The 21393-nt window shown below is 47.3% G+C and overlaps 2 protein-coding genes across 3 annotated transcripts in view; one reads left to right on the forward strand and one right to left on the reverse strand.

The window, feature by feature from the left end:
• The window catches only part of PTEN (phosphatase and tensin homolog), a 31745-nt gene extending 23606 nt beyond the window's left edge, over nt 1-8139 (reverse strand). For both annotated transcript variants that reach the window (XM_088525626.1, XM_088525619.1), the window contains exon 1: nt 8013-8139. In XM_088525626.1, coding sequence (XP_088381752.1) covers nt 8013-8091 — 79 coding nt within the window. In that variant the 5' untranslated portion in view covers nt 8092-8139. The remainder of the gene's footprint in view (nt 1-8012) is intronic.
• Nucleotides 8140-10655: 2516 nt separating this feature from the next.
• Nucleotides 10656-20042, forward strand: ATAD1 (ATPase family AAA domain containing 1). The gene is made up of 10 exons (XM_010220882.2): nt 10656-10676; nt 12585-12760; nt 13863-13961; nt 14249-14369; nt 15472-15672; nt 16405-16511; nt 17769-17858; nt 18557-18607; nt 19061-19197; nt 19327-20042. Exons 2-10 carry the CDS (start codon nt 12599-12601, stop codon nt 19445-19447), a joined length of 1089 nt encoding a protein of 362 aa, XP_010219184.1. The 5' UTR covers nt 10656-10676; nt 12585-12598; the 3' UTR covers nt 19448-20042.
• Nucleotides 20043-21393: the final 1351 nt, after the last annotated feature.

Genomic DNA, 21393 nt, shown 5'->3' on the forward strand with positions numbered 1-21393 from the left:
GTTCCCACATGCTAAAGACGATGCGCTTTCAAGTGACTCTGAGGAAAAAAAATCCTGGATATTAGGCAAATCGGCCTTTAAACCTGTTTTTAAAAATCGCTGTGTGTATATTTACATGAGGCTGAAGTCAGATTAAAGGAAACGGGGTACACACTCATTCTTCCTTTAGCATATTTATGCAAACAAATTATTACTGTGCTGGTTCTTTAGGACGAGTTAATTTGGGAGAAAAAACAGCCTGTTTTTTCCCTAAGAGCAGAAGAGCGCCAAAACCAAAATAAAAATAAAATAAAATAAAACAAAAAACACCATACTGAAATATTTCCCAATTCTCTAGTTCTTAACCAGCCACAAAAAGGCTGCAAAAGACACAGCTAAAGCCTTCCCTGTAAGGAACAACAGTCTTGATTAAAAGCTGGAGCTTCGATCAAAAAGATTTCCAAGGAACTTTATATATAAAGTCCCATTTCACGCCAGTCTAAACAAGTGAGCTGGATAGCCCTTACAATCCGCTCCTAAAACACCCATTCCTCCTTTTGGGTGAAAATTGCTGTTGATTTTGCTCTGCAAACCGTCAAGTCCTGCAGCCACCTCCAGCCTCGGAGAGTCGCAGGGCAAAGCAAGGCAGTTTCTAGCGTGGGGCGGTCAAGCTGTCAACCGCAGCCGCTACCCGAGGGCTGCAGCGTGAGCAGGGGAACGGCGTCGCTTTGAAGTCTCCAAAAGTCACCTGGTTCTCTCGGTTTGTCCTCAATTTTGAGGAACTTGGACGTCAGTAACTATGCAACGTGGTCTAGCAACGCATCTGCCCGTACCAGCGAGGAAACGCTCGCGTGCTAACCTCAACCCTTTCAACTCCAGCTCGAACGCAACCACGGAGCCACGGCGAGGAAATAAAGCCACCCCTCTCACTGCTCAACAGCTTGAGGGCCTGAAGCTATGAGAAGAGCGCGGGGGAAAGTGTCCACGCTCCTTCCTCCAGCGGATTTAAGCGTCCTGACAAATGGCCAAGCTCTTCTTAGTGCCATTTTCCTGACAGCATCCCTATAAAAAAAGGGCCTAGAAAAACATGCCCAGCCAAATCTAGAAAAGTTCCCCACAATATATGTTATTAGCCCATATATATTTAGGCAGACTGTGCTTCCATCAGGCAGGGTGAAGCATAAAACAAGTTTACTCCTTTGCTACGGTGCTGGATAATCAGGAAGCATCAAGGAAATGAACAGGAAGAAAGTTCTTCGGAGTAAAGGAGGATTCCTCGTAGGCAGCCAGCTGCACTTGCCAACTCCACCATCTGTGCCTTAAAGAACGAGAAAAAGAGACCAACTCCGATGTGGCCACAAGAAGAATTTTATGATTTAGAAGAAATACGTTTAACCCCTTCACGCTCAGGATTTTGTTGTTGTTTTGTTGCCTTGGACCGCAAACCAAGAGAGCAGGATTTGCAGATGGTCACGGGAACAGGGACAGGACGTGCAAAGAGCTGCCCTCAGCATCAAGAAAAAAGCAATAAACAGCAGCACAAAAAAGATGCAACAGCATGTGGCACTACTCAAAATATGACAAAATGACAGAAACTGCAAGTTCAAACCCAAGAGTAGAGCATTGATTCTCCATTCAACTTCAAGACCTCTCACTTCAAGACAGTATTTACAGTACTGAAAGGAAACAAAGTCCCCAGCAAGTTGCTACAACCATTTCTAGAGGTGAAACTTTCTTTCTGCATCTCACCTCTTCATACCTAACGCAGCATCCTCACTAGCTACAGCAAAAAAGCTGCAGGAGGCCAAGAGCTGAACCAGCTGTAGGCCCTAGGCTGAACATCCAGGCGTCCTCCAGGTGACACCTTGATGTCTGGCGCATCCTCTCTGCTGCCAAGTAGGATGTAAAAGCAGCTTGTCTTTTCCGTCTCAATTGGAGATATTTTCACTACCAAATTCACCTGCTCCAGACAGCAAAGCAAATTCAACACAAAACTGAAGTGAAACAAAAGAGGGAACGGCCCCGGCACATGTTCTCCTTACGCTGCCATACTTCGCAGAGTCTCCTTTAGAGCATTTCCTAACCTCAAACAGCCCCACAATAATAATAAAAAAACTCAAGAATTTTAATCAGTAAAAGAAACGGGCATGGAGAGTCACCGCTTTGATATTTACTGACAGGAAGCAAAGAAATTGCTCAGTGTCAACTTTATCCAAGTCGGAAAGGACATCCAAAACTTCCAGAAACAAGGGAATTTGAAAGAGTTAGCGGTCTGGAGGGCAAAGAAGCTGCAGCAAAAAAAACTTTTTAAAATAATAATAATAATATTGATTTACATCAATTTGTCACCACTAGAAACCTTACCTTCTTTCTCCTCCTGAGCAGGGAAGGGGAATGTAAGAGGAAATGCAAGACAGAGTCACCCCAATGAAGAGTGTCTCAAGCAGCCCACAGTGAATGATATTCATTCAACTCTCATGAGAGCTGCTGTGTCCCTCCTCTGCGTGTTAGCACGCGCACAAAAAACGATGCTGCTTCTTCAAGTCGTCCCCCTCAAGAAATGAAACAGCAGCAACCAACCTGTTCAATCCTACCCGCGCATGTACCCGGGCTAGGCAACAAGTAAACTCTCCAAAAACTACACATGCCATTAAAAGCTATCATCCCACACACGGAGACAGAATTAAGTTTGCAAAGACATCTCCTATGCCCTTTGCTACAAAACCCAAATATTGAGCAGTTTTGGGGCCACAGAGCTGTTACTCTTAAAGGGAACGATGCCAGAATTCGCAATAACCATTATCCCAAAGGCACTGAGCCCACTGCTCTCACTACATCCGCTTAAAAAACATCTTTATTAGGATAACCTAGATTTATATGGTGCATACAGGGCTTAATTGCATGATTACATATTTCTGCTTTACACAACTTCTTTATATGTTTTAGCGTAAAGGTTTTCAAAACCCATTTTGCCAGTAATACTATTACTGAAGAATATGGTATCGATCACTTCCACTACAGCAAAGAGGATTTGGGTGTCAAAACCATCCCACGAGAAGTGCATGATTTAATCCCTTTGCTTTGGAGGGAAATTAGGAAAAAAAAAAAAAAAAAAAGCCCACAACTCCCCTACACAGTGTTTTAATGCATCACTTAGTCAACAGCTAATTCACTTTCCAAACTCATCATCCTTCCTTGAGACTCGAGAGTAACGGGCGTGAAAGCTAACCAAAGTCCTAACCAAGGGGACTTAACGCTGACCCATTCGAACTCGCCAAACTCTCCCACCATCACCAGCAAAGACAATTTTTCCCAAGCGCTTCAAGTGACAACACATCATCAACATCGTGTTAGAAGAGCTGAAAACTTTAGATTTTTCCCTGAGAAATCGGAGCGCCCACAAACAGTACCCGTTCTAGTAACACCTGTTGCCCTTGCACTTGATGCAGTTACCTTTTTAGCAGTGTTTAAAAGAAAAGCTTTGGGTGGTCAGAAAATTACACACGCAACTAAGCTGGCAAAGACTTCAATACAGATCAGCCTCAGTCTCGCTTTTTTGGTTTTCCTTATTTGAGAAATTTGTCCTAAGGTCTTCGCATCACTTCTACCCCCTTCTCTCGACACTGGGCCATCCCTTCGCAGCGGAGTGACATGCAGCCGGGCATCGGTTTGTGGCTCCTGTTGATTTAGGAGTGTGCACAGTTATTTTTTAACTTGGTGTTTAGGTCGTGCAAACAGCCCCCAGCCGCACCACACATCGATTAAAATTTTCTGGCCATGCAAGGTGAGGTCGGCGCCACCTTTAAGAAAGCACAAAGGGATGAGCTATGATTTTTTTGAGCATTTTTAAGTCCTTCCTCCAGGAGAAAAAGGGGGCAGAAAGGGGTTGGGGTTTCTTCGAATGGATGCAGGGAGGGTTGCCCAACCCTACTTGCTAGTAGGGTTTATGTGTGTCCACAGCTTTCAGCTGCCAAACAAGCTGTCAAACCATCCACAAACTACACACGAGCCACGGCAGTAGGACAACGCTCTTCTTGAGGGGATGAGAGGAAAACTAAGGCATCACCCAACCTGTCTGTCTCTGAGTGAAACAACGCATGAAAACACTTGCAGCTATCAACACTTTGCTTCCTCTGACTGGACAGTTCAAGAACCTTTGGTGAATACAGAAAGAGTGATTTTTTACAGGGTCAAGGTAGGGCTACAGCAAGTAGGTGCCTAATTAAAACACTGGCGAGTCCCCAGTAAGAACCATTTTACTGCTACTTAAACAAACTTTTTTTCAGAGGAAAAAGAATGACATTACCCTTGTTCAAAGCCCAACATCTTCTCAGATTCTGCAGGCCAAGATGAGCCTGTCAGGTCTTAACATCCCAGAATAACAAGGTTGATGCCTAAACAAACCGCTAAAAAGCCCTGCCAGATGGTTTCTCCTCCTTCACTCCAAACCTTTACCAAGCCCTCATCATGCTCAGGTACAAGAAACTCCCATTACAAACCATTTTAACGAATTTTGGTTTTAAAACCAAAAGTCTGCGTTTCAAACAAATGGCATTCCCAGCTCCGGCTCTATTTTTAAACGCGCTATGTACCTCTCATTCATTTCTGTTCCTGGAAGCTGAGCCATTTTGAGTGAAGTCACATCAGTTAAAGTGCCATTAAAAATGCAAAAAGCTTCAGGATTGCAAATAGCATAAAGCAGCACGGTATTTTAAGAGGCGTCTGCTCGCAACGTAAGCTCCAGGAGCCCAACACATGCAACGTTCATCCAGCACCTGATCTTTAATGAACGTTACAGCCGTTTATATGACTACATACGTCACAAGATATCGTGCTCCAGCTGGGGCATGCTAAGTGCAAATTGAGAGAAAGTTCTTCTAACGAACACAAGAAACCATTATATGACTTTTTTTCCATTTATTTCTCTTTAAGGAGTTAAGCTTCACTTGTTAAATCCACTTACACATGAGCATAAGCCACGTGCAAAGTGAAGACTCGCATGCAAGTGAGTCTCGTTACTGCCACAGAACTTCAGAAATGCCCATCAAAGATGAGAGCACCTCAAAAATGCCTGAAGAAATGCAAACGACTCTGAAGTTAGCCCTTAATCCAAGTTTCTCCCCGTCCATTTGCAACAGGAGATGCCCAATACTGTAAAAATGAAAGCAAAAACGCAGCTGAGCAGGAGTGAACACAGCACCTAAAATAAACAGTTAAAATGTGTTTCAGATATCTCTACCTGCAGAACCCCTCCCTCTTATAATTTCTCCCTTTCTCTAACCAAGAGGTCTATAAAAACAGTCAGAAACAGGGTTTGATGTGAAAAAAATCACGCCAATACTTTTTTTGTGTGTGATTAGTATAAACAGATAATTTTGTGTTTTACAGGCCAATCTACTGATTTTAAGGCTGAAGAAATTCAGGAGTGAAAAATTCTGTTTCGCCCAGGAAAGAAGATATCGTAACCACGTCTTCAGGAACTGCTAGGCCCACTGAGCAAAGCACGATGGACGTCACCATACATACATCCGTGTTCAAAAGATTCTCATGTGGCCCAAAACGAGAAAAAAAAAAAAAAAAACACAGAAACGTTCCAGCCCAGGTCCCTCAAGGGTGTTTTGGCACTTAAGTACCTAATTTAGCCGATACTTTGGCAAAAGATATTCCCTAAAATGCCTTGGGAGGATTAGCCGTGAGTGAAATGGAGAGACTCCAAGTCTTTGCCCCCTATAATTCCAAGACGTGAAGCCTCCCTCGAAGGCAAGTGGAAGGAGAGGCAGATCACACATCCCAAACCAAGGAGCTGCGTGAGCAGATATCCCACCTGGATTCACATCCTTTCTCAAGCGGCTTCCCAGTAGGATTCGGCTCGGCATCTCCTACAGTCTAAGCAACGTTAGTAACAGTATTTTGGAAACTCCTGCACTGAGGTACTCTGTATAAATAATATTTACTGGAAGAAGAAATTCATATTTCACTTAACCAGGTCCCAGCTGAAAAAGCCCAATCTCCAAGCTATACAGTTGTGTCAGATCTGAAATAACCAGTAATCTGCAACAGAGGAGGCACTGAAACCCACAGATCGGGATATGGAAAGCCAAGGCAGCAAAGGAAACCAGCAGCACAAACCCAGATGCAAACTTGATGCCCTCCTAGAGCTGCAAACACCAGCACGCAGCAAGAAACTTCTTTGAGAAATTAAATCCCAATTCTTCTATCAAACAGAAAATGCCTTCCCCTGAAATGCCTTTCCCTGAAAACTCATCTAGGTTTCATTTTGTTCCTCTTTATCACTGCAAAAGCTCAGCTCCAAGCTGGGTCCTCTGTCTACACATATTAGGGAAGAGAAAAAAAAAAAAAAAAAAAAAAAAAAAAAAAAAAAAGCAGGCTGGTTTCCTAAAATCAGGTAGTAACTACTCCATCCAAACCATGAGCAAAGAGCATCTCCACGAAGCCTGCACAAAAAATAAGAAAATATTCAGCTGTCACTACCGTAGCACTGTTGGCCTTCCAGTACAGCCATTATGTGGCCATGCATGCAGTGTCTTCATTCATTAACTATGTGTCCAAAATGTGCATCTAGGGATTAAAAAAAAAAACACAAAAAAACAGCACCCGAGGCAAACATAAGCTTCTTCCAAAGGTGTCTCCGCCATCGTTAAATACATTTTTCCCTCCCCCAATAAATTCCGTGATGGAATTGCAGCCAGTTACTGCTTTTAGGAAAAGCAGCCTAAGTCCAGTTTTCAGTGACCTACTTCTAAGGCAAAATTCTACAAATAAAATTAATGAGGGGAAAAAAAAAAAAAAAAAGGGGGGGGGCGATAAATTCCATTTGGCATATCATTAAAAGCCTTGAGTAAGAAAATCCAGGATCAACTAAAATTCAGCATTTTTCTTGCCAGGAGGCAGATGATCAGTACTAGCAGATTACTAGTTAAAAAAGATCTGCCTGTGTCAAAAATCCCTCCTGACCAAACACACATTTAGGCAAAGAGGCAAAGGCATCCGGAACGCAGCGACCGAAAAGCCAAAAACTAATCGTTTTGTCACTATTTAATGCCTTTTTTTTTTTTTTTAATTTCTAAAGCCAGGAGCTCCCAGCAAGAACTGAGAGGACTGAAAAATTCCAGCTCAGACTCCTCTCTCTCTCTCTCTCACTAAGTGAAGCGCTGCGCCGGGCTAGGCCGCGACGGTCCGAAACGCGGGCCGAAGCGGCGCCCAGCTGAAAACATGTAAAACACAGGCCTAAAACTGCACTTTATCAACACCAAAAACGGAGCGGAGGAATTGCGCAGGGCTGCTGTTCGCATTCGACGTCCGCAGCCACCTGCTAATGTCCAAAAGCTGCTCTAAAGCCATCGCAATTTTGGATCTGGGCTCAGAGTGACTGGTTACAGCAGTTTTTGTTTTCCTCCTGCCCGTGAACCAGGCTCTATTTGCAGCATTTGCTGCGACACGAACGCGCTCGCTCGGGAGAACTGAAGCTTCCCCAGGCCCTGTTGGAGGGCAGGGCGCTCTCATTCTGCGGGGAGGGGAGAGACGTCAGTTTAGCTCCAAATATTGCTGTCAACGCTCATTCTCCGCTAAAACCGCTCAACTTGGAGGCTGCACCGGGCTCTTCTCCCACTGCACACCCTCTGGAGCACAAGGACGGTCTCCAGCGCAGGGAGAGGCTCTAGCCACGTTACTGGCCCCGCGCAGTGGCAGCTCTGCCCGGCGCGCAGCACCTGCGGGCGCTCCGGTGCGCGAGGCCGCCGGCGCAGCCGTCCCCTCCTCGCGCGCGGCCCTGCTCGTGCTCTCGCCATCCTCTCCGGCGAGCCCCGATGCGCTCGCGACGCGGCCCTGCGGCCCGTAGCAGGGTCGGGGCGCCGCTCTGGGCCACCGGCGCGGGCCTTTCCCTCGGCGGCCGGGCGCGGAGCAGCGGAGCTCGGCCGAGCCGCGTCCGACGGCTGCTCGGAGGCCGCGCAAGCGAGACGGGAGCAGCTCCGGGGATCTGATGCAATAGCCGTATACGCGTGCGGCGGGGATACAGGTGAGGTCCAGGTCGAAGCCATCCTCCTGGTAGCGCCTTTTGTTCCTGCTCACGATCTCCTTGATGATGGCGGTCATGTCGGGGAGGCGCGGGCCGCTCCGGGCCGGCGGGAGAGCGCGCGGCGGCCCCGGGGCCTGCTGCTGCTGCGGGGCCGCGGCTCCCGGCGGCGGCGGCGGCTGCCGGGCGCGGCGAGAGGCGCAGCAGCAGCGGCGGCGGCGCTCAGAGCCGGGCCGAGGCGCTGAGGGGGCCGCCGCCGCCGCCGTCTTTGAGGCGAGCGCGGCCGAGGCGGCGAGAGCAGCTCCGCGGCCGCCCCGGCAATGGTGACAGCGGCGGCGGCCCCCCGGCCCGGCCCCGCTCCCCGCTGCCCGCCCGGGGCGGCGACGGAGCCGGAGCCGCGCAGGAGGGCGCTTCGCGGAGGGGAGGGCAGGGAAGGGAAGGGAGGCGGCGCAGGGCCCCGGCCCGGCTCGTCCGCGCCCAGCAGCGCCGCGCGACCGCTCAGGCTCCCATCATGGCTGCAGCTTCCGAGAGGAGAGCGGCGGCAGGGAGGGAAGCGCCGCCCCGCCCACGGCGGCGCCTCCTTCCGCGCGCGCAAAGTAGTGCCCGCCGCGGCGCCGCCCGCGCCGCCGCCCCGCCGCGCCGCGCCGCCCCGCCGCGCCGCGCCAGGCCGCGCCGCGCGCCGCCGGCCACGGCGAGGGGCAGCGGGGAGGCCGCGGCGGCGGGACGGGGCCGGGCGGCGAGCGGCGCGGAGCGATCCGGGCGGAGCGGCGGTGCTGCGGCCCCGCCGCGGGTCACGTGGGCGACCCGGGACGCTCCGGCCCCGCCCGCGGCTGCCCACAGCGGGCGGAAGTGGCCGCGCCGCCGGCGCCGCCTCCCGCGCGCCGCCTCCCGGGGCGCCGCCGCCCCGCAAGGGCCCCCGACCATCCCAAGCGGCCCCGCAACGGCCTCAACCGCCCCCCATGGCTCCCAAAGGCCACAACGGCCCCGAATGGCCCCGCAACGGTCCCAATGGGCCCCAACCGGCCCCAGCCACCCAAACAGCCGCAATGGCCCCAACGGCCCCCACGGTCCCGCGACCGCCCCAAACGGTCCCCAACTGTCCCCAGCAGTCACAATGGCCCCCAATGGCCCCCAACAGCCCCCAACCAACCTCAGCGACCCCCAACCGTCCCCAGCCGTCCCCAACGGCCCCCAACCGTCCCCAACAGCCGCAGTGGCCCCCAACCGGCCCCAGCGTCCTCAACAGCCCCCGACTGGCCCCAACAGTCTCAGTGGCCCCCAGCGAGCCCCAACGGCCCCCAACCGTTTCTTGGAGCGTCACCGGCGCTAAGAGTCTCCCTTGGCCCTAAGGGCTTGCGGGGAGACACGGCAGATGCACTTAAAAAAAAAAAAAAAAAAAAAAGAAAGAAAGAAATAACTGTATCTTGATGCCCAGAGAAACTAAGAGGTTGTTTAACTTGGGCATTCTGCGCTGTGAAAAAGAAAAATAAAAAGCAAAAGTGTGTCAGCCTTGCCTTTAAACCGGCCCTGCCTGGCTTCCCCCACACCGCCCTGCCCGAAAAAAAATAAATTGCATCTATCATAAAAATGCTGTAAGTACTTTCCAGCAGTGTGGTTTTTGTTATCCTTGATTGCGACAAAACAGATGGCGTTTTTTCAAGAGTGGGAGAAACAACAGCAACAAAAAAACCCAGAAAGGTCCTAAATATTTTCCGGCAGCATCAGTAATTCAAACGCAATAGTGTTTGCCTAGTGCCTGAAATGCAGGCAGCTGAATGAATGATTATCCTTTTTCTCCTCTTTTTTTTTATTCTCTTTTTTTGTTCCAGAGAGGTGATTACAAAAAATAGGGTAAGCCTCAAATTAATAACAAAAGCTGTTGGCATCCCTGATTTTATCCTGTTCATTTTATACAGCATCAAAGGGGAACTGCTGACATGTAAAAGAAAAATAAAATGCCTAAAAATTATAATTTTATTTACTAACGAAGATTGCAGAAGCAGCAGAAAAAGGGAGACCTTCCGTAAGTCAATAGATATTTTTCGATGTTGACACATATTAATTCTTTGATTAAATACGTTTTTTATTTGGAAATGCTTTAGAAGCATGTAGAAGGAAAAGGGGGAAACCTGCAGTGCTGCTCAAGTACTGAGGTAATTTCCAAACACCTTAAAGTCTTTTTGTTTTTAATGTGGATTTTATTAATCAAAAAAAAAAAAAAAAAAAAAGGAGCCACCCAAAACTACTTAGTAGGTACCTTGGGAAAATCTTGATTTTGAGAACCTGAATTTTTTTTTTTGCATGAATTTAGTGACATCGTGTCACTGCTGTGGTGGTGAGTGGATCCCATTTGCATCACCGGGGAGGCTGCCTGGGTTTCAGCCTGAGCTAGATGGGGTGTAAGAAGGGAATTTAGCGTTATTTTATTTTACTTTTTTACCTGAGATTAGATCAGAAGCAGCAGATCTGTTCCCCAAGTTACTGTATCCAACAGCTACAAAATTCTCATGTGCCTGCAAGAAGAATCTGCTGCTCGTGTACTTGGGAGATGATGTTTAGCGACGGCCTGTCCCAAAGTAAAATTCACTGCTCCTAAAAAGCAGGTTCCCACCGGAGCTGTTTGCCTTTCTTTTTATCGAGCCCCTGCACAACGTATAAATCACAAGTAAGATTAAAACACAGCCCTAAAGCTCTGTCTTGGAGACAAGCCGGGTCTCTGATGCCTTGAAAACCCAGCGGTTGGTTGTGGGACGATCCAGGAATGGGGACGGATGGATCCAAGCAGGTGACATAACAAGGGGCAGCGCCACGGATGGCGGCCGGGGGGCTCGGAGCGGCCTTGGGGAGACTCCTTTTCCCCCACAGGAGGAGCAGGTCACACCGGGATGGGAGGTCCCCGTCCCTGGGACCCTTGGGCCCTGAGCCAGTGAGTGCGGGTGTGAGTAGCGGGGTCACAACCGTCCCTTCTAATGCCGCGTCCTCTGCTTTGCGCTGCGGGAATTGCCGCTTCCGAGCGCCTTTCCTGGCGGCGGGGCCCGAGCTCCGCACAACGCCACAAAATGGGAGGCTGGTTGGGATGTCCTGGAAAATCAAGGACACGCTTCAACGTGCGGGTAAAACCACACATGCGGCGCGAACGTTCACCCCTCACGTTGCCCAAAATGTAACAAATGGGTACAACTATCCATTAGTTATGCTATATATACATATATAAATTGCTTTATTGTTATTGGAGTGTCAGGAGTTTATAGAAAGATATGCTCAGAAAAGGAAGGGAAGGCTGGAGTGGGACCTCAGTTTGGCAGAAGAAAGGCGCTTTTTACCTCACCATTTACACAAGACCTGCTCCATCGTCATTACGAGCGGAATAAGCATAAACGTATAGATAAACATATATATTAAATCCTTGGAGTCCGCTGCTGGGCCCGCGGGGGGCGCACCGTGCGGCGGAACCTTCGCGCCGGGCCGCGGGAGGCGGCCGGAGCGCGGAAACGCAGGGACGCGGCGCCGCCGTTGCCGCGCGAGGGCCGGGGCTGCGCGACCGCCGCCTGCTGCCGCCCGGGAGCCGCGCGTCCTGTGAGGCAACGGGGCGGACACGGGCACGGCGCGGGGAGAGGGCCGGGGGGAGGGAGGCGAGCGTCCGCCGGGCCGCGCCGCCGCGGGAAGGTCACGGGCGGCGGGGCCGGCCCGGAGCGGCGCCCGCTCCCCGCTGCGCGGCCGGGCGGGCCGCGGCGCGACACCCCCAGCACCGCTCCCGCGCGGCCCTTCCCCCCCGCAACGGCCGCGGCGAGGCCCTGGCCGCCCCCTGCGCGTCCTTGGCGCGGGCGCCCCTCGCCGCGGCCCCGGGCCTGCCCCCTTCCCCTCCCCGCCGCGCGGACGGGCCGCCACGGTCCCTGTGGGCGACCCCCGTGTCGCCGCGGCCTTTCCCTCCCTGCAGGGTCCCCGTCCGCAGGCGGGTGCCCAAGGTACGGGCAGGTCCTGTATCCTGTGACTCCCCAGCTAAGGCCAAGGGCGCTCTGACCTGTTTTGTGCTCGCAGGGAAAAGGAACGTCGCTTCCAGGAGATCCCAGCAGTTCCCGAGAAAGCAGCCTGGCCAAAGAGGACTCCGATTCCTAGTCCATTTCTGTGTGTTTTAGAGATTTTCCTCACCTGCAGCAAGCTCCCTTAATTGGAAGGGGCGACACGTTTGAGTTTGGCTCCTACAGCAGAGTTTTCCTTGGATGAGCTATGTGCCACATCCTGCGTCTTCAGTTTTCCAGGGATATTAATAACTCCAAAGATGAGAGAGGGATTCCCTATAGATGCAGTTTCCAACTCTTAACCTTGCCATTCCCCAAACCAAGTCATACATCTTTTTTTTTCCCTTTTAAAGGTGCTGACGCTTGAGCGCTTTTCATGAGATACTTTTCTTGAGTATCTTGAGATGCTCCCATGTCAACTTCATGACTGCTTTCTGCATGGAAAATACAAATTTACAAAACGGTGTTTAAATATTAAGCAGACTTCTTTTTCCCCTCAGTTTTAGTTATGTTTTTTTCTCTCTCTCTCCTTCCTTCCTATTTTTTGCGTTTAGGGTTGCGGGGCAAGATGGTCCACGCCGAGGCGTTTTCCCGTCCCCTGAGTCGCAATGAGGTGGTCGGATTAATCTTCCGCTTGACGATATTTGGTGCCGTGACCTATTTTACCATCAAATGGATGGTAGATGCCATTGATCCGACCAGAAAGCAAAAAGTAGAAGCTCAGAAACAGGTAGGGGTGCTGGACTTCAAGATTTTTGCTAACGTGCTATCTCATGGACTACGCTTTGTGCAAAGAAATTTGCTACCTCAAGACTGGACTTCGAATAACCGACAAATGAAGCAACAAAAAGCATGTTTGGATATCTGGATATCACAGAAATCAAAAAATTGAGAGATGTTTTTTAGCAAATGCCAAGGTCTACACTGTTGTTTCGGTTTGACACAAAGCAAACTTGACAAATTCAAACAGGATTTGGCAGAAACTATTTTAGGACGGAAGGTTGTTTTTTTTTTTTTTTTTTTCTTTTTTTTTTTTTGCGATGAAATCCTTAGTTAAAAATTTGGCTCAGCTTGCAATGTGAACTTTCACAATCTGTGCTAATGCCAACGATTATATAAGAGATTGCAATATCCCCAAAGCATGTCAGCCTTAACCGCAAAATTGAGTGTAGAGAGAAGGGGAATTGTGAAAGTGTGTTGACACAACAGATGACTTTTCCTTTTAAATGGGGAGAAAGAAAGCGCTGAATACAGAGGAAAAATAATGACTAACTTCTATGCATTATCTTTTTTTTTCTTTTTTAATTAAAAATAAAGGAATCTCTACTCCATACAAGTAGAAATTCTTTTTTAGAATAACATAAATGGTATTTTCCTTAAAAACGTGTTCCTGTTACTTGCAGGGTTGTGAATGAAAGGAAATGGGATACAGAAATGTGAAGGATCTCTAGAGTTAGCTTTAATGATTCCACATACCTTCTCTGCTGGGGTTCCAGCAGGGTTTTAGCCCCGTTCTGGACAGCAAACCCAGGGCACAGTGTATGGCTTGTAGATTCAGAGCCATGAAGAGGGTTGGTGTGACGTTTATCTGATGGGAACTCAGACATGTGACTTAGTTTCACTCAAGTGACTAGTAAGTCATTAGGAAACAGCAGAGCCTTCTACTTCATAATGTTTTGAGCAATTTTCAAATGTGACTTACTGAGAAGCTTGTGTTTCTACTTTTCGCACTCAGAATAGCAGCTCTTAAAAACTAATTTTTGAATTAGCTAACCGATTCCTCCTTGTAATTTTTGCTTAATCTTTATATTACTTTTTTTTGCTCCTCTCAGGCTGAAAAGCTAATGAAGCAGATTGGAGTGAAAAATGTGAAGCTCACTGAATATGAAATGAGCATTGCTGCCCATCTCGTTGACCCCCTCAGTATGCACGTAAGGGACTCTGCACAATTGCCCCGCTCTCCTATAGGAGCACTTCACACGTGGAAGATCTTGGCTGGATTTATTTGTCATGCAAATGTATATGTGCGAAACTATACAGAAAATATTTCCATAATTTGATACAAAAATTGCATCATAACAAAGACATTTTTTTAACCACGTAATTAGAGACTTTACGCTAGTGTGAAGCTTTTTATGAATTCTCCTTAAAAAAAACAACTCTATTTTTTTCTTGGCAGGCGTGATAAAGATCCCTAATGCCATTTTTCCATTATCAGGTCACCTGGAATGATATTGCAGGCTTGGATGATGTTATTACAGATTTGAAAGACACGGTCATTTTGCCCATCAAGAAGAAATACCTGTTTGAGAATTCCAGGCTCTTACAGCCACCTAAAGGTAGGAAGGAAATGTTACGGACTCCTTGGAGGAAAAAAAGATATGATTACTTAGAAAGGAGGAAATGGTTAACAATTATGGAAAGTGATAGTTAGGGGTAAGTGGCCAGGGAAAATCCTCCAGATCATGGTTATTCCTCCCTCCTTTTTATTTATTTATTTATTTATTTATTTTTTAAAGATAAAATTGTAGTGAACAAGTGAAAGAGCAAGTGAATAATTGTTCTTTAGTTCTTGAAGTTACTTTTTGTCTCAATCTATGCAGTCCATTTGGCCTTCTGAAAATCCTCTGAGTACTGATAATTATTCCCTATGTCTATGACTATCTCGTCGTTGTTTCATGAACTACTTCAAGAAATCAGATAAGAAATAGCACTTTTGTAACAAGTTGCTTTAGTTTTTCCAGACTACTCATTGTTGAAGTTGCAGATAGAAACTGTCTGGAGTAATGTCACGATCTAATAAGCCGAAGGAAAAAAAATGCATATTATTTGTTCATTTATTTTTAACCAGACTTTCCACACAGGGCAAGGTCCCCGATTTTATTAGTGCCTTGCATCATGTGTTAATAAAACGTCACTTGAGAGGGATTGTATTGCTTACGGTCACCAGCCATATTAACAGGAAAAAAGAACCTTTTTTCTTTAAATTGTTTTCTTTAAATATTAGAAAAGAATTAGTGCAAATTGGTTCATTATGACAAATTTATCATACTTTAAAAGTCCATGGGTTTTTTTATGTAGGTTCCCTTTTTCCTCTAGGGTATATTTTAATAGCAAGGTTGAAACCAACTATAAAAAAGGCCTATCAAACGCTCATAGAAAATAAATAGGTATTTTTTTTCAATTTCATCTTAAATTTGCAGTCACGAAAATAGAACAGTCATCTTTCAAACAAATGTTTCCCTTCAATTTGACAATATCCATTTTTAGATAGACTTATTTTTTATATTATGCTAAAGCTATGTTAAAAACATTACCGTGTTTAATACGATGGAACACTACGAACTTGTTTGCACATCTTTTAAAGCTGGAGAAAAGAGAAGCCCGTGTGTAATTGTGGCTGCTTCACTAAAGCATCTCTTAACACCATTCCTTTTTCAGGGGTGCTTCTGTACGGCCCTCCTGGCTGTGGCAAAACCCTGATCGCCAAAGCGACGGCCAAGGAGGCAGGTTGTCGATTCATCAACCTGCAGCCTTCGACGCTGACTGACAAATGGTACGGGGAGTCCCAAAAACTGGCTGCTGCCGTCTTCTCCCTCGCTGTGAAGCTCCAGCCCTCCATCATTTTTATTGATGAAATAGGTAAAAAGAAAAAAATCTGCCTGCAAATGTAACAAATCACATTAAGGTCAATGGGTTGTTTGTTTAGTGCTCTTCAGAAAGAGCAACACCAGAGCCAGGCTTAGCCACTTGAATAGTGTGGAAAAACAACGATGGCAAAATAGGAAAAAGAGAGGAAATTTCAGTAGACCACGTTGCTGCATATTTTTGGTTGGGCTAAGCTGGTTCTTGCAGGAAGCTTTGCTTTTGCAAAGGTAACTGCCTATTCAGGAAATTCATCCCTGCTTTAACAGTAAGTGTTTTGTATCAGAAAGGACCCCAGCAGAGAATAAAATATGGCATTAGGAGAGCTCAGGCATAATAGTCTGACAAGCTGAAGAAGTAGTGGGAAAACTGCAGTGACGAAGGCAGCAAAGGTGCCAATTGCTCAGTGAAACTTTTCAGTTTGGATGAAATTGAATTTTCTGGAAATTCAGGAAAGGGAAAATATGGAGACCTCACAATAAACAAAAGAGGTGGGACGATTCCGTGCGATAAGCATGTACTTAAGCAACATGCCTGGAAAAAAGTGTTTGAAAAAGAAGTGAGATTTCACTTTCTTATTCTTTGCCATAGGAAATAATTGCTGTTAGCTGTCAATGCTTGTCAAAAAAAAGAGTATTTGTAAACAGAGACAGAATAATATAGGTCTGCACATGAGAAATAAAATGATGTGGGATTGAAAGTAACCACTTCCCTGAATCCTCTCACCAGATTCGTTCTTGCGAAGCCGCTCGAGTTCTGACCACGAAGCTACGGCTATGATGAAAGCTCAGTTCATGAGTCTGTGGGACGGTCTGGACACCGATTACAACTGCCAAGTAAGTCGAGCAGAGGCATGAAAAGCAGCAGATCTGCCTTGCCAATGAGTGCTTGTTGCACGCAGTGACCACCAGCAGCTTGCCTGCCTGTCAGTGTTAGTGATTCCTGATGTGTTGTGGGAATGAGATGAATTAGATTAATGGATCTTTCTGTTCTTGAGAAGGCTGTGCTTCTGTAGTTTTTTGGGGATGTTTTTGCTTTTTACCTTAAAGTGGTCCTCCTTTCTGGAGTCTCTTTAAGCCTGAATAATGGCCCTGCAAACCTTGAGCTGCCAAAATTAGGAATTTTAAACAGCTTTGAAAAAAGATCATGTCAATCATATTTTCCAAGTGAAGTGACTCCTTGATTTCCAGACAGATATTGGAAGATCTGTGTATGCATCCTAATTGCAGGGGTTTTATTTTGCTTTTGAAAAGCAGCAGACTAACAAATTTGCTTTGAGTTGAGAGGGCTTTTTTGAGATTTTTTTTTCTGATTTGGATGTTTGTTTGCTTGTTCTCCTTGATTTTCAAACCGGTTGGTTGCTCATAATTATTTTGTTTTCACTGGAGCTGTTACCCGCAAGAGCAGAGCACCTGTGTGTAACTACTGCTAGAAGGGACCCTTAGTTGTTTGTGGAGCTCTAAATCCCGAGTCTTTTGTGTTTGCTTGGGCTGTTTGGGAGGCCACCATGTAAGGAGGCCTCTAGATGGCAGAGTCGCTCTGATCCAGGCTCGGGCACAGGCTGGAGCCCGCTGCGGAACACTGATCCGGAACAAAAGAGCGGCAGCCTGTCAGGACGCTCTGGGGATTGGATATTAATTTCTCTGGCATAATTCATTCCCTTGACGGATTATTTACTGTGTACATATCTTAAAACAACAAGTGCACAAGGCTGATGTGTGCTGGAAGTGAATTTGTTCTTAAACTAACTACTCTGCTCCAGTCAAGTGAGGTAAATACTCTCCTTGTATTGAATTTGGCCCATGTACAGATGTCACCAACACCTGTATGAGGAGAAGCCACTTGTTGCTTGAGCTTTGAAATGAGGCTCGTTGGGCTTCAGACTCGTGTGGGCTCTACCTATTTGTACCACTGCTTTCCTAAGCCCTCTGTTTAAATCTAGCTGCTGAAATCCGTACCGGGAAACATTATGTAACTTCCTTCAGTGCTCGATAAAGTTCGGGGTGTCACGTGTTTGGCTCTGGGACTCCAGGACAGCGGCGTTTTCGCTGGCTGGCTTCAGGCTGACTGGTTTTCTGTGTCGCTGCACGCAGGTGATTGTGATGGGAGCCACCAACCGGCCGCAGGACCTCGACTCGGCCATCATGAGGCGAATGCCGACGCGGTTTCACATCAACCAGCCCGTAAGTGCGGCCCACTGTGCTTCAACCCTTTGCTTAAATGAGGGGCTGAGCAGTGAGCAGGTACCTCATCGGCCAAGAAACGTCGGCCTCGATCCCGCAGGGGAAAGGAAGGGAGCGAAATCTGCATCCCGGGGCTTAGGCTCTGCTCCATACCCTCTGCAGTCAGGCGCAACAGGCAGTCTGGAAGACTGTTCTTGTACCCTTCATGACTACTGCCAAATAGTAATTAGTATCTTTATCAGTTACACCAGCCGTCACAGCGTTAGCTGCTTCCATACATTTTGTTATGGTCATCCTTGTCGAAGTGTTTTAACAGCATTTGCACCCTTGATGCTCTCAGGAGTTTTGGACATGTTGATATTGGGAGAAGCGAACAAATCGCTTCACTAGCTGTGCTTTGCCTTGTTAGTAAGGATGTGCTTAGGGCTTTCTTCTAATAACCTCAATTATTAATGGTGTGTGATGAGGATTGCTTAAAATTGCCCAATAATGACCTGTTGAATTAAACCTTTTTTTTTTAAGCAGGCCTTTTTTCTCAGTTTTTAAACAGGCCTTGTCTCTCAGTTTTTAAACAGGCCCTCCTCATTTGAAGGATCAATCTGTCGCTGAAATTTGCCTGCAGGTCTGTGCAGTGCAAAGCTGAGAGGTTGCAAACTTTTCTTTTTGTTCTTTAATGACTTGAATCTCTTTTGTTTAAGGCTCTGAAGCAGAGAGAAGCAATCCTGAAGCTAATTCTGAAAAACGAAAACGTAAGTAGACTTCTTCTAGGGTTTAATCTGCTGTGTTGCTGTGGTGCTGAATGCAAACTCTGGAGTGGCAGAAAACATGTTTTATAATTGTCCTCTCAAAGCAAATTATATATCATCTACCAGAGTATTTCTGATTACAGCTTAGAAATCTGTTGTGGTTTTAGGTGTGGCTTCAAATTAAAGCAGAATTGTGTAGTGGTTTCAGCACCTGCTGTTAGAGCAGGAGTAGTGTCAGGTTTCTTGGTGAAACCTATCTCCAAAGAAAATCATTTAATTTCTGCCTCTGTTTCCCTGTTATATAACAAGATAATATATCCCTGAAGATGCCAAAGATTTTTTTTTTTTTTTATTAAAAAGGTCTAAAGGCAGGTAAAAATATTTAGAGGCAATTATGTGATGCACAGTGTAAATGGCTGGGAAGTTACCTTGCCCTCCCCTTTCTTTTTCGGACAGGTGGACAGGCACGTAGACCTCCTAGAAGTTGCTAAAGAAACCGATGGCTTCTCGGGGAGCGACCTGAAGGAAATGTGCCGGGACGCAGCCCTGCTGTGCGTGCGGGAATACGTGAACTCCGCCTGCGAGGAGGAGAAGTAGGTGGTGTCCCCTCTCCTTACGACAGCCGGGCAGCAACTGCGAACGCTCCCGCTGTCCCAGGAGCTTTTCCGCAGCACCTGACTCGTTATTTTATTTTTTTTACCCCTCTTTTTCCTCTTCTGAAGCCACGACGAAGATGAAATCCGGCCCGTGCAGCAGCAGGATCTGCAGAGGGCGATTGAGAAGATGAGAAGGTCGAAGGACGCCACGCTGCAAAATGTCCTGATGCATGTTAGTCTAGATTAAGGTTGCCGAGTGTGTTGGCAGTTCCTGACGTGATTTAGTTTGTTGGCTTCTGTAATCAGTGGAAAAGACATACGGGGTGGCGGGGGGAGCCGGGATGTTCTCTGAACAAGGGGGTTACGTTTCTGGAATTGTTTTTTATACCGCAAATTCTAAGTTATTGAAATTTAGCAATGTGCGATTAGGGATGTAACAGTAGATCATGACGTGGAACAATTATAGCCCAGACCAAGAGCAGCTGCCTGTGTCCTGTCCCGAATCGATGCCCTGTGTCGCCTTAAAGCAGGTGCTGATGTGGTGCGGGGGAGTTTGTGTATATATGTACAAGCGTGTGTGTATGTATGAAATGTATATATATCCACACATTTTTTTATATATATAGGCATAACCTGTAGATAACTCGAGTATGGACAAACAAAACAAACCTTTTCTACTTGCTGAATCAAACCAAATCAGAAGATGTATAGATTAAAGGGTTGCCTGTATCCCAATCACACTTACTTCTTCCTTTTAGCAGCCAAGATGAAGGTAGAAATTCTGCTTCTAGACTAATTTCCAGGCAAAAAATAAAAATACTACTGCATTTTCTTTTATGTTACCACTTGAAGTCTGGTTCTATTTAGTAGAGAGAAAACCACTGTAAAAACATTTGAATACTTTTTGTTTTGTATGAATCCTGCTACTTGAGGATATTTAATGCCTTGAATGCTATTTTTATATTTTCCCCCCACCTCCGCTATGAGCAACGGAAGAGCAGAGTTTTCTCACCTGGTCTTTCGTCAAGGCCCACGCGTTAGCAGCTCTCTGAAAGATGGTGGTTTCTGACCGCTCCGCGGCGCGAGGAGGACTCGCTGCTGTTCCCGCTTCTCCAGGAACCCACGGAGGCAACAGGCTATGGTTTGCGCTGTGTTGTTTGTCACGTGCTCCCCTTTGCCACAGGCAACGGGTCTCAGACTGAAACATGTAATAATTTAGCAACGTTCTGCTGTTCTTGCCGGTACAAGTTGAATAAATCTATGTGAAATGATGCGATAAATGCAAAGGGTTAAAGAAGTGGAAGTGGCGAAGCTTTTTGCTCGTGTTAGCCAATAGGTTTTTATCATTTTCCTTGTCGCTCCCGTTGGCCGTGCACAGCTGGAGTCCCTTTTGTTTGCACCCATGTTGTGCAATGCCCCTTATGCAACACCTGGTCGTTTGACTCACTATAATTCCACGGGAGCCCGTGGGGCTGGGGGGGAGGGCGTTTTTGGGGGTGGTTTTGATGTAAAAATCTTCCCCCACCCACAAGGGCCGAGGTGCCGCAATAATCATGTGTATTCTTTCAGCAGGGAGAGCGGGAGGACGCCGCAGCCCGGGCCAGCGTACCGGGGAGCCGCGCGGCTCCCTGCCCGGCCGGCACGCGCGGCGCCAGGGAGCAGGGCTGAGCGGAGCCCTGCTGGGGGCCAGCGGCTGGCAGGGAGGCCCAGCGAGCAAGGACGGCCGAGCACCTACCCAGCCACGGCGGGTTCGGTACAGCCCGTACCCGACTGTCCCCAGGCTGCAAAGCAGCTAATCAGAAACCTTTGGAATAGTCTCAGTAACCGAGGCTCCATGAACGGGGTGTTTCTCCCTCCGGGGCTGCGATGGGGAGCAGAGGGGCGAAGCCAAGAGGGTGGCGGAGGCGCGGGTGGGAGCAGGAACTCAGCAAGAAGCGCCAAGGAGGAAATCGTTACAGGCATAAATATTTATTTGTACTAAAAGTGAGTGTTTTGCAGCAGAGTATCAAGTTCGGAATATATTAAATCATGAGATGCATCAGTCGAGGTACAAATTCCAGTCTCGTGTCTTCAATAAATACCCTATAAAAAAACAATCTAGGCGATGTACGCTATTTTAATCAGAGGTAATCAGCATCCTATGCTATTTTGAAAGGAGAACACAACCTTTAGGCTTTGCCATAACCACCTGGA

The sequence above is a fragment of the Tinamus guttatus genome, unplaced genomic scaffold (genome assembly GCF_059628265.1).
Source record: "Tinamus guttatus ecotype Peru unplaced genomic scaffold, ASM5962826v1 Tinamus_guttatus_pri_ptg000023l, whole genome shotgun sequence".
NCBI lineage: Eukaryota > Metazoa > Chordata > Aves > Tinamiformes > Tinamidae > Tinamus > Tinamus guttatus.

Excerpts from the sequence above, each read along its gene's own strand:
- ATAD1 (XM_010220882.2), top strand. The coding sequence starts at position 12,599 with ATGGTCCACGCCGAGGCGTTTTCCCGTCCCCTGAGTCGCAATGAGGTG. Across the intron at positions 15,673-16,404 it reads CATTTTTATTGATGAAATAG|ATTCGTTCTTGCGAAGCCGC; the intron begins GTAAAAAGAAAA and ends TCCTCTCACCAG. Across the intron at positions 19,198-19,326 it reads TCCGCCTGCGAGGAGGAGAA|CCACGACGAAGATGAAATCC; the intron begins GTAGGTGGTGTC and ends CCTCTTCTGAAG.